The sequence below is a fragment of the Rhododendron vialii genome, chromosome 1a (genome assembly GCF_030253575.1).
Source record: "Rhododendron vialii isolate Sample 1 chromosome 1a, ASM3025357v1".
Taxonomy (NCBI): domain Eukaryota; kingdom Viridiplantae; phylum Streptophyta; class Magnoliopsida; order Ericales; family Ericaceae; genus Rhododendron; species Rhododendron vialii.
Window position 1 is genome coordinate 24,360,498 of NC_080557.1, and position 18,053 is coordinate 24,378,550.

At 42.4% G+C, this 18,053-nt stretch overlaps 1 protein-coding gene across 1 annotated transcript; it reads left to right on the plus strand.

Annotated features, from left to right (window-relative positions):
• Positions 1–8,736: 8,736 nt before the first annotated feature.
• LOC131329855 (uncharacterized) lies at positions 8,737–9,893 on the plus strand. Its single transcript, XM_058363260.1, has 3 exons — positions 8,737–9,057; positions 9,232–9,555; positions 9,639–9,893. The coding sequence occupies exons 1-3, from the start codon at positions 8,737–8,739 to the stop codon at positions 9,891–9,893; spliced, it is 900 nt and encodes a 299-aa protein (XP_058219243.1).
• The last annotated feature ends 8,160 nt before the right edge of the window (positions 9,894–18,053 follow it).

The following is an 18,053-nucleotide window of genomic DNA, read 5'->3' on the forward strand; positions in this document are numbered from 1 at the left end:
GGGAGTGTGGGTGGGTAGTTTTTTCATGGGTGGGGTGAGTGATTGAGTTTTAGTGATTTTACTACTATTTCGCCCTAAGATTAATCATATTATACTAAAATTGGATGTAAAACTTGAGTTTTTTTTATCAGAACAATATTGAAAATCACTTTTATGACAGAGTTTCAAAAAAGGGAGATGCCAACCTGTGTGCATCTCCAATGGGCCCTATAAAACACTCAATAGGGTGAATGGCTAAAATCTTAGCTAGTGAATGTACAAAAACTAACTTCAATGGGCTATATAAATTAGTCATTAGCCTATCTCTCAAAACTCACCCTATAGATTTGACAACCTATTTATTTATGTACTCATTAAATTTTGTGGGCCCAATCTTTAGATTATTATTATTATTTTTTAATTTTTTTTGGAATAAAATGAGAAGTTTGGAAAAATACTGTTGTTGCAACAATAATATTGGGATAAAATGTATACCTTGGGTACATATATACTAATCTGTTTCCTTCTCCAACTCCAAAGAAAGGAAACATTAGAAGATTTAAAAAAAAAAAATGACATTGGGACGATATTTGGGCCCAAATTTAAAATTTAAAAATTTTGATTTTTGGGGTACAATGTGAGGTTTTCAAAATTTTGCTAGTTGCTAAATTAAAGCTTCAACATTCAACAAATTGGGTAGGTTGATCTTTTCATTCTCTTATAGCCGTTGCTTTGCTTCAATTCACATTGCCATTGCTATTTACTCCCTTTGTTCCTTATAGTAGTAGTCAAAGTCAACTGTAACGATGCAATTTACTCCCTTTGCTTCTTATAGTAGTAGTCAACCATAAAATACGTGGAATTTTTGAACCAAAATATAAGGTGCTTCCGTGTATAATTTTTTAAATTATTAACACCCAATTGAATGTCTCTCAATGAAACTTTTAAGTTGGTGTTAATAAATATTTTTAAAAATGCACAAAAGTACCTTATATTTTAGTTCAAAAACTGCACGTATTTTTATTGAATTTTATTGAACGGTTCAATAAAAAACTACTCAAATCAAGTCCTTCTCGGTTTTTTTTTTTGCCAATTTCTCGGGGGCACTCTTAAAATCACGTTCTAAACACATTGAGCGGCTTGGATCATCAAAATTTGATCGGGAACTATGAGATTAAGATTTGAGGGACTTTTTTAAATATTTTTTTAAGGGTTCCCGGAACTGCCCCGATATATATATTTGGTTTCATACAACTGTAGGGAGGTATTCCCGAACAGATACATCTAGTTGCCGAACACGTGATATTTGGGATCACGCGGTAAGTATGACAGGACTTATCGCCGGGCAGTGTGGTGAACGGCGATATGGACCAATGATATGGGAAGTCATTGATCCGTGCAGTCTGTTCGGCTGATAAAGACAAAAGACATGTGAGGTCGTTTGTCCAACTACAACGATAAAAACCAGTTGCATGTGAAGTGACTGGTCTATACAGTCTGTTCGGGGATGAGATAGCCGAACAGGGAAAGAAATCCAATCAGATGTTGGAGTAAAGGAAACACTCTGGAAGGGTCCAGAAACAGTGGTATTCCGTTAAGGAATAAGATCCCGAGAGAGTAGGATCTAGAAAAGATACCCAACGGGAATGGGATGTTCGGCTCGTTATGGAAAAGAGTCCTACAAGGATTAAAGTAATGAACTGGTAAAGGAACGAGAATCCAATATATCCTGGGTTTTCTGTACGAGGTAGAAACCTAGGGCAACATGGATACTTGGGCAACAAGCATCCATAAATCTATAAATATAAGGTAAACCTAGAGGTGAAAGGTACGCAATAGATTGCATTATTCGATATTTCCTACTGATAATTAGGGTTTCTCTAGTACGTGATACTACCTTTGGCATCGGAGGGCCTTTGCCACGAGAGGCAAAGGTGCACTCACCCCCTGTCTATTTTGCAGATTAGGGTTCCGACGACGAATTAGGGTTCCGGTGAAAAGGCACGAATAAGCCATTGCAATCCAAGGTGATCCGAAGCATCAATTGTTTTCATCCCCTTACAATTGGCGCCGTCTGTGGGAAACGAATAATTTTTCAGAAAAATAATCATGATGGAAGAAGATCCAGTTACGCTGTTTAGTCCAAAGGACTAGTTGGGTGGGGGAAGAGATAAATCCCCACTAGGTGCTCCGAGAAAGTCCACTGGTAGACATGATAGAGATAACTCCAAAGAAAAAGGAGATAAAACTGCTACTGGCTCCACGAGAAGGAGTAAGTCTCATCGAAGAGAAGAGTCAGTCATCCATTCAAGAAGTATGCACAATGATAACGATGTCCTCGATAAAAAGAGAAGGGAAATCGAGGAGTACGCTCGTTTGATTAGAAAACGAGAGTACAAGATACAAGAGTTGCAGCGGGTACGAGAGCACCCAGAAGACTCCGGACTTTCTCGAAGGAATTCCCACTAGGGCAGACGGACTCTGGTAGTCCATAAGCAGGCTCATTCACAAGGGAGAAGGAGCAGAAGTCCTATTGTAGGGCGATACGAAGCTTCTCCATGAAAAAGGAGAAGCAGAAGTAAGAACCGAACACCGGAGAGAAGGGCTTCTTCACGGAAAAGGAGGAGCAGAGACCGAAGTTCCACCCCAGAAGAGGAGAAAACAAGGAAACATCATCGAGACAGGTACAAGAGACCTGATGCTGATTGGGTCAAGGCTACGGCTCACAAATCGAAGGAGCTCGAGGATAGGACAGTGACTGCACAAGAAGTAGCACGCAAGGCCCTAAGTAATATTGCAGCCTCCCCCTTTGCAAAGAGGCTACAAGAGGCTAGGTTGCCGAGCAGAGTGAAGCACGGTACGTTCGTACTTTACGAGACAAATACGGCATTATCAACAGGCTATGTTCATGCACGAGGGGGATGATGCCATCTTATGCAAGATGTTCCCCTCTAGTCTTGGCAAGGTGGCTTTGGCTTGGTTTCATAAACTGGCCCCACGATCCATACGAGGATGGAGGCAGTTGGCTGAGGAATTCACTGCTCAGTTCTTGACAAGCAGGAAAGCCCCAAAGACGTTTGAAAGTCTTTCCACCATGAAACAGGAGGAGAACGAGCAGATCAGAGATTATGCAAAGAAGTATTGGGAAACTTTCAACGAGATTGAAAGCTGCAGTGAGGAATATGCAATTGCCACCTTCAAAACTGGTTTGCCTTTTCGGGGAGAGCTGCGTCGCTCATTGAATAAACATCCAGTAGCCACGTTGACTAAACTGATGGAATAGATAGAGCAACACGCCAGAATGGAGGATGACATACTCCGTGAGGATGGCAGGATTGTTGCCGAACAACCAAAGGTACCTGTCAAAAAGGTGGATAAGACAGAGCCCAAAACTTATAGAGAGAGAAGAGAGTATAGGCAGGCTAAGAAAGAGCCATACAAGGATAAGCAAGCTCCTGACCCCAAATCTTTCTTTTCAATTACTATGGTTTGGAAGGAACCAATTTATAGGATTCTTTATCGAACAAAAAATCAGCCATATTTTAAATGGCTCCCAAGTCTAGGCGGAGACAAAGACGCAAAACGTGCTACGAATCAGCACTGCAGTTACCATAAAGATTGGGGCCATATGACTGAGGATTGTGAGATGTACAAGAGACACCTTGATGATTTGGTCTCTCAGGGCTATCTCAAGGAATTTATCCAGGAGGATCCGAAGGAGAAAGGGAAAGCCATGGAACTGGGTTACGATTAAAATCCTAAAGGAGTAATCCACATGATACATGGGTTGCCACACCTTATACGAGAAATGAGGCTAGACTGTTACAAAGGCAAGTCAAGCACGATCAGCATGTAATGCGATTGGGAAACAAGAGAGGACGAGGGAATGATGTGTGCAATGAAAGCATAGCATTCACAGATGATGACCTGGGAGAAGTCCAAATACCCCACAACGATGCTTTGGTCATAACCCTACGAGTTGGGGAATATGACATTGAGAGGATTCTTGTAACGACCCTGATTTTTGGTAAATAAAAAATTTCGTTAAATATTTAAATTTTATTTTAATTACGTGGATTTGCTACTAAAATTTTCTTTTTAATTTTAATAATCCGTCATAATTAGATTTAAGACTTATAAAATTATATCTTTTCGCACCGGACAATCTAGTCATTTTCTAAAGACAAGTATGCTTGTAGAAGCACTTGTATATTTTCCTAGTAAGTGAGATAAGTCCTTAAATTATATTTCTTGGCTAGAAATCCTACTTGGCAAGTAGAGTTAGTTTCCAACCGATTAGTTGGAGGAACCGGACCACTGATTCACCTAGTTACATTATCCTAACCCTAATTGGACCTTTTAGATCATCTTTGAGCTTTATGAACCCCTCCAAACCCTATAGGATCATTAGACCATAGGAGTAATCATTTTTACTCCTATGACAAGTCATTTCAAATCCTAATTATTCCCAATATTCCTTTGACCTTCGGTCCATAAATGTTAGGGAAAATATTATCCCTTGGACAATAGATTTCCATGACTAGTCATTTCATAATCATTACCCAATATTCCTTTACCCTTTGGTCCATAAATGCTAGGGAAATTTTTGACCATTGGTCATTGATTATCAAGTTGCCAATAAGGCTTTGATTTGACCATACATAATCATGGGCCAAAGAATCTCATCATTTTGCTTCCAAAACTAGTTAACCTAGCCATGCATGCATGCAACCCTAGGATTTTAGCCTTATAATCCTAGACTTACTTTCCTAGACATATGTACCTAGGAGGGAGAGAGAGGCCGAGAGTGAGAGAGTAGGGTGGAGTGTGTGCATGAGTTTTGATTACTTACACAAGTAACATTTATAGCCTTAAGCCTATTTTTGACCACTTGCCAACCCATTTCTAGTCTTTCAAAGTACAAAGTTAGCCAATGATTTTATTCTTTCTTACAAGCAACCTTCCCATAGACTTGACAAGTCAAAAACCCTTCATGATGGCCTAAGATTTGGCCTAAATTGGAAAAGACAAGTCATGGAAGGCTATGACTTGATTGAAAGGCTTGAAATGACCACTCAATGGAGCAAATCCATGGGAGAAAGGAGAGAGGGGAGGGCCGGCCATAGAGGAGGGAGGAGGAGCTCAAGTGTTGGCTATAAATAGCACCCCATGCCTTCCATTCAACTCACACCTTCACTCACTTCTCTCTAGAAACCATTTCCATTTTTCAGACAGCTTACTGCCCTTAACAAATCTCCATTTTTCTCCTGCTTAAATTAGTTTTTAGAACCAACTCCCTTCGGGAAAGTTGTAGAGCACTTCGAAACCTTCAAGTTAGACCCAAGAACCATCCCAATCGGTGAAGAAATGACAAAGATATTGGCATCCGAAGTTTAGTAAAAATCTCGGATTTCTATTTCCAGACAGCATACTGTCTCCTCCTTTATCACCATTTTTCTCCTACCTAAAGTAGTTTCTAGGATCAACTTCCTTCACAAAAGTCGTAGAGCACTTCGAGAGCTTCAATCTCGACCCAAGAACGATTATATTCGGCCAAATATTGACCGAGTTACTGCCATCCAAAGTTTGGTCCAGATTTGCGAGTTTCACCGCCCGTAGAAAACTTCCAACTAGCTTATTCGGCCCCGACTAGTTTCGGATCAAGGTAGATAAATCTCTACTCATTCTCCCTAGTATAACTTTAGTTATTTTTGTTTATGATAAGGCAAGTTAAAGTATTAGAAATAATTAGCAAGCTCGTTTTACAAAATCTTGAAATGACATTACGATCATGTAGATTTTCTCTACTCACTTCTCTAAGTATAAGCCGAACATTCTTGAGTATTTTCTTAACTAGATAAGGTTATCAATTGCTTTAAATGCTATGTGCGATACTTGTATGCATGAGAAACTTGAAAAGAGCTTTCTTTAAAAAGATGAAAAGGAAGGGGAGTATGTTGAATATATTGACTTTATTTTCCGAATAAACATATGTTGCTTAGAATTTCTCAAAGAAAGAAAGAACGGTTTCGAAAGATAGAATTTGACACTTGAATAGAAGTATTCGTATTTTGATCTTTAGGATGGTTATGAGCATGATAATTAATATAGAATTGGATGATCTTGCTAGTTTAGTTTCAAGATTACAATGAATGATTTATGTTTGTAAAAAGTCCTACCGCGGAGTCTTTGCATGTAACGAGACACGAGAATCGAGAAAGTAGAAACATGACACCTAGGGTGTGATTAATGAAAGGAAATGTTTTTCAAGGAAGGAAATATTTTGAAACTACATAATGACCAGTTTTGGGTGGCATTATGTGAGTTGTGTGTGTGTGCAAAAGTAAAATTTGTGAAAAACCCAATGAGAACCCGGAGCGGCGGAATCATTGTGGGGATACTCGGGAACCCGGAGCGGCGGAACCGAGGGTTTAGATTTCGAAAACCCCAAATGGGAACCCGGAGCGGCGGAACCATTGTGGGATACTCGAGAACCCGGAGCGGCGGAACCATGGTGAGGTATGGCTTGGTTATCCGCGGTACGGAGCCAATGCAATCGTGTGCCAATGGGAACCCGGTGCGGCGGAACCATTGTGAGGATACACGGGAGACCGGAACGGCGGAACCGAGGTTGGGTGTGTTAAAAACGGATTTTGAAAATGTTGATTTGGTTATGAAAAGTGGAAATGGAGACACGGTCTACGATGAGTCGCGTAGGAGAAACTCAGAAAATCACGGACACCAACGCTAGGAAGATAGCGAATGTGGATGTGTCATTGTTATTCATTTATGCATGAGTTATGTGACAATCATGAGTTATGTGCTATATCCTGCTATTTGTAAGTTAAGGGTTGGTGGGTATAGGATTATTCTATTGAGCTTTTGTAAGCTCACGGTGTTACCTTTGGTGACCCTGACATATTATATTGGTGGCGACGCCGGTATAATGTGTCAGACCTCATAGATGAACAGGGTGAACACTATACCTTGGAAGCTTTCGGAGCCGAGGAGCTGGCCAGAATGGAAGAAGAGGTGGAGCAGTAGATATGAACCCTAGTCTACCCTCCTTTTGTTTAATAAAGTACTCTTAGGAGAATTATGTTGTAATATTGAGCTAGACTCTATTTAGATTTTCAAGGAAAATGTCTTCTTTAACGTATCCAAAATTGGGGGCGTTACAACTTGGTATCAAAGCTTTAGGTTCAAAACCTCGGCCATGGGTAGAATGGGTAGAACCATGAGATAGTTTGACCGTTGCACAAACGTGAATTGAGTTTAAGTTTACCGTCCCAAATTGGGTGGAATTCTGTCAAAACAATCTTCGGATTGAAGCAAGGCACAGAATTGGCAGTACGACCGAGCTGGGAATTCCCGAACAATTGGATGATGACTTAAATCAAGAATCGAATGTGGGACTTAGAAACTCGAAAACATTTTTGGTGTTAGTAAACCTTGCGGCTCATTTTTGGATAAATATTTTCCACACCTCTTAAACGACGAGAGCGGAACCTAGCACCGAGTGCCGAGCACAACCCCATTAGGCGCGGCAAACCGCACCCCCCCTAACCTTCAAATTTCAAAAATTTCAACTTCCAAAATTCAAATTTCAAACTTCAAATTTCAAAATTTAAATCTTTTCCCTCCTCCACCCACCTTTCCGTCCCCTATATATACCCCACCACCATTTCCATTTCTTCATCCCTCTCACCATCTTACTCCTCCAAATCTCCATCCTATCCTATCCAACCGAACCGAACCAAGCAGAGCCATGGCAAACCGACGACAAGGATTTCCGAAAGACGCCATATTCCGAGAAATCGAGCGAGCCGAAATAACCATAACAATCCAAACCCTATGGCTGCAACTTTTCGCCCTCATCATATTGTGTGCGGTGCTCACAATAAGCATGCCACGGTGGTTCGCCGTGAATAACCGTCTCAACACCTTCTGGTACTGGACTCTCGTCGTGGCCGTCACACTCGCCGTAGTCATAAAGGAGTACGAACATCATCTGCGCCAAGCTTTCGAAAAAAGATGGTAGAGAATCTCGAGGATGGGCGAGACCCGAACCAACAACGCCAATTAGGCATATCTTAGGCCGATTGTAATCCTTCGGGATATAGGATGTTAAGGATTAGGATCGTTTTCAACTTGTATTAGGAAAATCTCGTGTCTCTACTTGCCATGTAGTAGAATTCTATGTTTATGTTTGTAATTCTATGCTTATGTTGTATGATGTTCTTATCTATGAAAAACTTGCTTTATTTTTAAAAGAGTACCGTTGCATACTATTTGTTAAACCACTTTTGACTTTTGAAAAGAAACACCATTTACAAAAAGATAATTTGTATTAGCAGACTAAAACCTTTCCCTCCCAACTTCTACTCGTAGATGGCGAACCGACGCAATGGACTAGGACAAGATAATGGAGGACCCTCTAACATGAACCCCGACCTAGCCCAAATCATGCAAGCGTTCATAGCTGCTTTGAACGCTAACCGCCAAAACCAAAACCACGACGACGGACCTATGACCCGAACCCGAGCAATGAACGAGTTCTGCAAACGTCGACCTCCGACCTTTCATGGGGACACCAACCCTATCGTGGCCGAGACGTGGCTGAATGAGTTCAAGATGATCCTCAGAACCTTAGGGATTACCCAAGACGGAGATCGTATGGCCCTAACCACCTACCAACTGAAGGGAGAAGCCCGCTATTGGTGGGATCTGATGGAGGCAACCCATGACATTGCCACCATGACCTTTGCTGAGTTCGAGACTCTGTTTCTCGATAAGTACTTTCCCACGTCCCTTCGCTTAGCCAAGGAACAAGAGTTCTTGAACCTGAAACAAGGAACGATGACCGTCACCCAGTACGCAGCCAAGTTCGAGGAACTGTCACGTTACGCCCTAGACTCCATCCCGAACGAGGACAGGAAGGCTAGGAGATTCGAGTGGGGACTGACGACTGCTCGAAAGGCTGTGGTGGCTCAAGCTTTCACCACCTTTGCCGAGGTTGTGAAGTGTGCTCTCCGGCTAGAGAGTGAGGAGAGTGACTTCAAAACTCGATGGAGGAAGGCGACAGGCGGACCAATCCGAACCCAATCCCCCAACAGTAACCATGGGCCCTACCCCACCAAACCCTCTATCCTGCCTCAAAGCAACCAACCCTGGAAGACTGCAATCTCCGGAAGTGGCGAGCAGAAGAGAGGTGGTCGAGACATAGCGACAGTTCAATGCTTCAACTGCCAGGCCATGGGACACTATAAGTGCGACTGCCCTCAACTTCAAAGGGAGAGGATTGAAAGCTTTGGAAATCAGAAGGCTCAACAACCTGAGCAGGCCGGTTTTGAGAAGCAAAACCCTAGAGGCCCCTTGCAGCAACAGAATGGGCAGAATAAGGACAAGCAGCCCATGAGATACCAGCAAAGCACTGGAGGGCGTATCTTTGCACTACAAACTGAGGCACAGGAGCAGGATCCCTCTGTGATCCAAGGTACGCTATTATTGTATAGTACCTGTGAGCAAGCCTTGTTTGACTCTAGAGCATCACATTCATTCATATCTACTGCCTGTGTAACTCCTCTAACCCTAGAAACAGAACTCCTAAGTACGAGTATGAAAGTAACATCACCGTTTGGGGGGAGTATAACTGTTAGTCTAGTGTAAAGAGGTGTGAACTAGAAGTAACCAACCTGCGCCTAAACTGCGATCTTGGAGTGAACGACATGGCGGATTTTGACGTAATCCTGAGGATGAACTGGCTATCAGTACATCAAGCGGTCATAGACTGCCATCTGAAGATGGTGACCGCGTATACCCCCGTAGGAAATTGTTCCCGATTTAAGGGGGATAGACAAACGGTGAGCCCGACGACGAGAAGATCCGAGTGGCAGAATCAACAGGTCAAGTGACAAGTGCAGACCCTTTTTTCAATTATTGAAAAAGAGGGAGGGATTCGAATGGGGAGCAGAGTGCGAACAGGCCTTCCAGGACCTGAAGAAGTATCTGGCCGAGCCCCCACTTTTGTTAACTCCACAGCCAGGTGAGTCTTTAGTTTTGTACTTAGCTGTTTCTGAGCATGCAGTAAGTGCAGTCCTGTTGAGGGATTTGGGAATCGAACAAATCCCTATTTATTATGTTAGCAAGACACTACTGGATGCAGAGACGAGATATATGCCCTTAGAAAAACTTGTTCTGGCACTTAGGACAGCCACAAGGAAATTACCACACTACTTCCAAAGCCACAAGGTTGTGGTTTATACTGAGTTTCCATTAAAATCACTGCTACGAAAAGCAGACTTCTCGGGAAGGATCTTGACATGGTCCATCGAGTTAAGCCAGTATGATATCGATTATCTGCCACGCACGTCAATCAAAGGCCAAGTGTTGGCTGATTTTGTGGTAGAGTTTTCTCCTACGGTGGCTCCCCTACCTCCTACGAGAAAGGAACAGGCAACTAAGACATCACCCAAGAAGAATCAACCCTCAGCCGAACAGGATCCTATGGAATGGAAGTTATTCGTTGATGGATCAGCATGTAATACTGGTTCAGGAATTGGGGTTGTCCTTTTTCCTCCTAACGGAGTATTGATCGAACTATCCGTTCGGCTTGGTTTTAGTGCGTCGAATAATGTGGCTGAGTATGAGGCACTCTTGGCTGGATTAAGAAATGCAAAAACCCTAAGAGCAGAACGGGTAAGGGTGTATTGTGATTCACAGCTTGTGGTCAATCAACTGTCCGGAGAATATGAAACCCAAAGTGAAAAGATGGTAGCTTACGTACAGGCAGCCAAAGACCTGCTTGATACCTTCGAAAGGGTATACATTGAACATATAAGTTCTGGACAGAATGCTCATGCAGATTCATTAGCTTGGTTGGCTGCAGCTGTACCAACTGAGTTCAAAAGGAAGATGGCAGTAGAATATCTGAGTGAGCCGAGCATTTGGAGAAGTGTGGACTTGGTCTTGGACGTGAACCAAGGTCCAAGTTGGATGGACCCAATCGTGGAGTTTTTACGAGACGAGATACTCCCTTCTGACAAAAAGGAGGCTCATAAGATAAGGATCAAATCTGCTAGGTTTTGGCTGTCCCCAGAGGGTAAGTTATACAGAAAATCCTTTACAGGCCTGTATTTGCTATGCGTACATCCTGAGATGGTGCAGAAATTTCTTCATGAAATCCACGAGGGAACATGTGGGAGCCATGCTGGAGGCAGATCCATTGCCCACCGAGCAATTACCCAAGGCTACTGGTGGCCACACATGCAGGAAGATGCAAAGGTGTATGTGAAGATTTGTGAGAAATGTCAAAAATTCTAACCAATGATTCGAACACCAACCGAGGATCTGGTGCCTTTGACAAGTCCTTGGCCATTTGCTCAATGGGGAATGGACATCATGGGTCCACTACACAAAGCAACTGGGAATCGAAAATTCTTGTTAGTTGCAACAGACTATTTTACTAAGTGGATTGAGGCAGAACCACTGGCCAAAATCAGTGAACCCATGATAGAAAGGTTCGTGTGGAAGAGCATCATTACTCGCTTTGGGGTCCCTTACTCATTGATTACAGACAATGGATCCCAATTTCAGAAGAAATTCAAGGCTTTTTGTGTCCAGTATGGAATACGAAATTATTATTCAACCCCAGCCTCAGAGTAATGGGCAGGCAGAGGCGTCTAATAAAACTATCTTTGACAGGATCAAGAAAAGGCTGGACAAAGCCAAAGGGAAGTGGCCTGACGAGTTACCATTAGTGCTGTGGGCTCACCGAACAACGCCTAGGAGGTCTACGGGAGAGACCCCCTATTCATTGGCATATGGAACAGAAGCTGTCATACCACTGGAAGTTGGTCTTCCGACCAATAGTACCGCACTAGTTGAAAGTGGGGGCAATGACAGGGCCCTTGAAATTGAGCTTGATCTCGCCGAGGAGAGGAGGGAAAGGGCCTTGATCCATCTGGCTTCCTACCAGGAATAGTTGATCAAGAGCTATAATAAGCACATTCATCCTCGAGAATTTGGTGTTGGAGACCTAGTACTACGGAAGGTGCTCGGCAGCACCAAGGTGGCCAACGAAGGCAAGCTGAGGGCCAATTGGGAAGGCCCGTATCGAGTAACCGAGATTGTAGGCATAGGGGCCTATAAATTGGCAGATCTGGATGGTAATCCAATTCCGAGGCCTTGGAATGTCCATAATCTACGAAAATTCTTTGTTTAAGAAGCATTAAGTTCTGTTTTAGATTGCACTACGTGATTGTGTAGGAATTACGAAAATAATTCCCTTGTTCTAGTTTTGTTATTTTAGTTGCAAGGGGTACGAATAACGCCCTCTTGAGTTTCACAAATTATGAATAAAATCACTTTTTGCAGTATAACTAATGCGTTCTTGGTATTTGTCTTCAAAATACGAACTACGGGCTTGGTTTTCCTCATTCGTATTAGGGAGCAGGGAACAGGCACCTATACATGTAAGTACGTGAAACTTAACCAACACAAGTATGAAAAACTTGTATGGTTTATAAGTACGTGAAACTTAACAAACACAAGTATGAAAAACTTGTGTGGTTTTTAAGTACATGAAACTTAAATTCAATTCACAAGTACGAGAAACTTAGAAAGTATGAAAAACTTAGAAAGTTTTTAAGTACGTGAAACTTAAATTCAGTTCACAAGTACGAGAAACTTAGAAAGTTTTTAAGTACGTGAAAACTTAAATTCAGTTCACAAGTACGAGCAACTTAGAAACCTTTTAAGTACGTGAAACTTAAAATCCGTTCAAAAGTACGAGAAACTTAGAATATTTTTAAGTAAGTGAAACTTAAAATCAATTTTAAAGAATGTTCACAGGATTTGTTACAGTACTGAACAAACAAAGCATATGATTAAAAGACCAAGTACGAAATACTTAGATTAACCTATTTACATCCTAACAGATGCAAAAACGAGGGAAGCCGAGCAAATTGTATCGTTGTGCCACAAAAGGGCCGAATACCTATATTATCAAAGTATTACCATACTAGAGAAAGCACTGGTGCCACGCAGGGCTCAAATATCATGGTCACGTAGGACCAGCCAAAATTGTTTAAGAGTGCTTTGTGCAGACTTACCAAGTCAATCTAAATTCTAGATTTTTGAAGAAGTTGCATTTGGAACCTCTCCACTGGCTCCCGCGGTTAATCACCTTCAGTTGCATTCTCCTCCAAATTAATGGGTTCAAGGGTTGATTCCCGAACAGGTGATGGTATGGGATGAATGTCAGTTGGCGCATCCTCCCCCGCATCAGCAAAATCTTCAATCTGCTGCTCAACATCATCCTCTGGGGCCTCCTCCTGTTCCTGAGCAGCTGCAGGATGTCTACTCGGCAGATCATTTTCCACCCAGAGAGTAGAATCTTCAGCGATACCAACCTTTGTCAGATAAGCCTCCTAGCTGGCAATCCAGATCTGGTCCTGTATAGCTTGCATCTGTGCGACATAACTTGCTGTTGTGGCGTCAAAGCCTTTTTGATAGCCCTCTTCATAGGAAGCTTTTTTGGTGCTGTCAATTTCTGATAAAGCCTGATTAAGGCTCTCTTCGGCAACCTCAAGTTTGCCCTTAGCACCATCGAAATCCGCCTTGGCTTTGTCTCTCTCCCTTTCTAAACGGGAAACTGTCCGAAGTAGTCGAGTGTTGTCGTTCAACAATCTGATCCGTTCGGCCTCAGCTTCTTGATACTTCTGCCCCAAAGTGACCATCTTTTGAATGAACTAAAATAGTACCAAAAGAGTTAATGATCAAATATAATACAAGAAAATTTTTAGCTTGATAGAAGGAGAGTCTTTATTGTTACCTTAATACCATTGACGAGACCAGTGGCTACAAGACGATCAGGTGCAGATCCGAATTCTTTCTACATGTCGACTGGAAGGAGCAACCCCTGAGCCAGGGCAAGTGTTGTTTCTGACGAACTAGCACTATCCCCGACATGGACGGGACGGTCTCCCCTAGTGAATGGAGAAGTCCATGTCTGGGGAAGTATTTGGGTGGTTGGCGACGTGGGGTGACGGGTTTCTGTGTCAGCCTGAAAAGCAGAAGCAGTCCCAGCTGGGTCTTCAGATCTTGGCCGTTTATCTCGATGGGCGTCACCGACATCGAGAGCAGAATCCGCTCCTCGGGTAGATGAAGGGGAACGGGTAGAACCTCCTCTGTTGCGACGGGGTGCAGGAGGAGCGTTCCTAGTAGAAGCCACCCGACCAGATCCACATCCCCGAGAAGAGACGGTGAGAATGGAGCTGAGGTTTAAGAGCTAACTTGTCATAGTGCTTGAGTTAGGAGGAGATGGAGAATAACCTGAAGAGGAGGATTGGCTGGTATCGCGACTGACAGCTTGTTGTTCGGGGAGTTGTGGAGGAGCAGCCTGCCTTTGAGAAAGCCTTCGGAGTCTTAAGCGAGGTAATGGCATGCCCTTCGATATGGGAATCTCACCTAACTGACCGGCGACTGTCACTCCAGCATTAGCTCTTTGGCTCCTTGGTTGGGGAGCAGTTGATGTGGATGCAGCACTCGTGCTTGGATGGGCGAGTCTCCTGTCAATAACGCCTCTATACGCAGGATCGTATCCTAGTAGAACATCCGCGTTACGTCCCCGACCAGTAGTTGAGGAGCCAGGCTCACCCGTGTATTTCAGAACCTGATTGATCTCTGTTGTTTGGACGTAGCTTGGTTCTCGTCTAGGACGCCTGTTAGCGTTTTCAGCTACAAAGATCGAAATTCAAAGTGAAAATTAAACAATAGAGGCTTTGGGAAAACAGTAAACGAGAATCACAAAGCAAAATTAGGAGCGTACGTGGGTAACCCCATATGTGGGGGCAATGCAAACCCACCACTTGGCCGTCCTCCCCTATTGGCTCGAACGCTCCCATTACGTAGAGGAAATCAATCTCGTGGTCACGAGCAGAGTCTGGCAAGTTGAGCACGTGACGCTTGTCTGCTTTTCTAACCTTGAAATAATACGTGTTGTATTCGGGGTTTAGCACGATGCTATACCACCACTGGATGTCCCAAATCCCCAGCTGGGTCCCCAAGATCCTATTCAAGGCCACTACTCACATCACTAACCTAAAGAAATTGGTCGAAACCTGCATTGGTGTGAGTCGATACTAGTTCAGGATCTGACGGAGTAATGGGTGAAGGGGAAATCGAACTCCTCCCTCAACAATGGCTACTATTGGGATACACATTCTATCCTATGAACCTCCGTCTCTAGCTGTACCCAGGGGGGCGAGTTCAAGACCAACATTGTCTGGAATATTGTATTCCGTCCTAAATGCCGCCATGGCAGTAGGGGTTTCACATAATTTCCTAAACTTGCTGGGTTTCAAGGGATTCTCACCATCTTCCGCCATAGATATACCCGATTTAAAAAGAGAAATCTAGAAAAGGGTACGATTGGAGCCCTAGGGAATGGACGAATCAAGCAAAGAAATCCTAGAATGAGATACAAGAAAGGAATAAGAGTCTTACGATGTTTGCAGCGGCAATGGTAGGAAGTGCAATCGAAAGCTTCGAGGCAGCGGTTATGGCGGAAAGGGTGGAAGAATTTTCGTTCAAGACTTAGGGAGAAAAAAACTGAGATTCGAGTTTCTGGGTGAAAACCCAAAAGAAGCCCTTTCAGTGGTTTAAGGGCAAGGAACGGAGACGAAACGTCTCCTCCCACGCCGTTACAAGTTAAAGTAATGGAAAGCAAATGCCGTTCTGACGCCGTTCGATAGAATGTCAGTTTGAAATTAATGGTAGGCATACGAAACGTGCCACGTGGAGTCATTACCTCGAAATGGTATAATGACAGAGGCGCCAAAAAGCATCAATGAAGTATTAAATACAATGACTGCACGGGATCAGAAGAGTTTGGTCTAAACATTCATTTCTAAGCTTCATATATTGCCCCCGAACAGTGGCAGATAAATGAAGCTAGGGAGCAATTGTAGGGAGGTATTCCCAAACAGATACATCTAGTTGCCGAACACGTGATATTTGGGATCACGCGGTAAGTATGACAGGACTTATCGCCGGGCAGTGTGGTGAACGGCGATATGGACCAATGATATGGGAAGTCATTAATCCATGCAGTCTGTTCGACTGATAAAGACAAAAGACATGTGAGGTCGTTTGTCCAAATACAACGATAAAAACCAGTTGCATGTGAAGTGACTGGTCTATACAGTCTGTTCGGCGATGAGACAGCCGAACAGGGAAAGAAATCCAATCAGATGTTGGAGTAAAGGAAACACTCTGGAAGGGTCCAGAAACAGTGGAATTTCGTTAAGGAATAAGATCCCGAGAGAGTAGGATCTAGAAAAGATACCCAACGGGAATGGGATGTTCGGCTCGTTATGGAAAAGAGTCCTACAAGGATTAAAGTAATGAACTGGTAAAGGAACGAGAATCCAATATATCCTGGATTTTCTATACGAGGTAGAAACCTAGGGCAACATGGATACTTGGGCAGCAAGCATCCATGAATCTATAAATATAAGGTAAACCTAGAGGTGAAAGGTACGCAATACATTGCATTATTCGATATTTCCTACTGATAATTAGGGTTTCTCTAGTACGTGATACTAACTTTGGCATCAGATGGCCTTTGCCACGAGAGGCAAAGGTGCACTCATCCCCTGTCTATTTTGCAGATTAGGGTTCCGACGACGAATTAGGGTTCCGGTGAAAAGGCACGAATAAGCCGTTGCAATCCAAGGTGATCCGAAGCATCAATTGTTTTCATCCCCCTACAACAACAAAAAAAATAAACTAATCCATTGTGGGCACCATCTACTCAATAAACTAATAACCACTTATCACTCCATAAGTGAGTCCTATTTTTACAAAAAACTTCCATCTAACCATCCAATTTTAGCCGTTCCACTAGAGATGCTCTTATATATTAGAACAAATAGATATTTGGAACTCGAGGAAATGGAAAAGAATATAATAAAAGGTCAATATTGTAGTAGTAAATTTGATCTAAAAAAATATTGCATTGGGGTGTTTTCACTAAGAATTTGTGAAAAAAAACCGTAGGTGTTTTTACCATCTCATTCACATTAATCAACAAATTTTGGCATTTTAGCTTGTTGTTCACACTGACTAACAACTTGTCAACAACTACTTCTGTCTCAATACCTTTTTTCACTCACATACCCATATATATCTTATTCACGATCGGAAACAACTTGATATTTTTTAACAACTTATTCACTAATGGAAACACACAATGCTATAATAAAAATTTGATGACCAAAAGTTGTCACATCAGCTTTTGATTATTTATTTAAAATATTGTTAAGGTTAGCAATGTAGATGTCTACTATGACATAATCAAAATTAGATAACCAAAACTTATCACATCACTAGCGAATGCCCGTGCCTGAAGGCACAGATCGAACAATGAGCAAAGGAAGGACATGTTGGGAACAAAGTAAGCTGCGGTATATGTGCGAAAAATGGATAGGAAAAAAGTAAACTACAGTATATGCGCAGGACAAATCGAGGTGCAAAAAATATGCAAGTAGGTCAAAAATTTCCAAAATCCATAAATCACCTAACACACGTAATAAAAATTAACTACTGTCAAACCAAATATATATTTGTAAAACTTAACCTAACAAATAAAATGTTGTTATGAAATTTCCAATGTCTTAACAAAGCTCTTATCATGACGACCCCATTGTCCCTTTGCCAGTCCTCGACATTCCTAAATAAATAAGATTAAGAATTATTAAATTCATCACAAAATATGAACTGGCAATGAAATCAAAAGGACAACTTATCACCCCTACAATCTTTGTAATCGTTTATTACCTTTGAAAATGTGCCAACACGTACTCTTCTGACCGGCATGGCTCAAATGGTCAGCACACGCAAATAAACTCTGGACTCGTGTGCAATATATCAACCCCCCGCTCAACGAATCCAACTATGCAGAACACAATAACCCAAGCATATTCATTGACCTGTTTAACTTGAATCAGCAAATAAAGAACACTTCATTTTTCAATCCCTACCAATTGTGTCGGTGCCTTAACACATAATGC

Excerpts from the sequence above, each read along its gene's own strand:
- LOC131329855 (XM_058363260.1), top strand. The coding sequence starts at position 8,737 with ATGACCTTTGCTGAGTTCGAGACTCTGTTTCTCGATAAGTACTTTCCC. Across the intron at positions 9,058-9,231 it reads TCAAAACTCGATGGAGGAAG|GCCATGGGACACTATAAGTG; the intron begins GCGACAGGCGGA and ends TTCAACTGCCAG. Across the intron at positions 9,556-9,638 it reads CATTCATATCTACTGCCTGT|TCTAGTGTAAAGAGGTGTGA; the intron begins GTAACTCCTCTA and ends TATAACTGTTAG.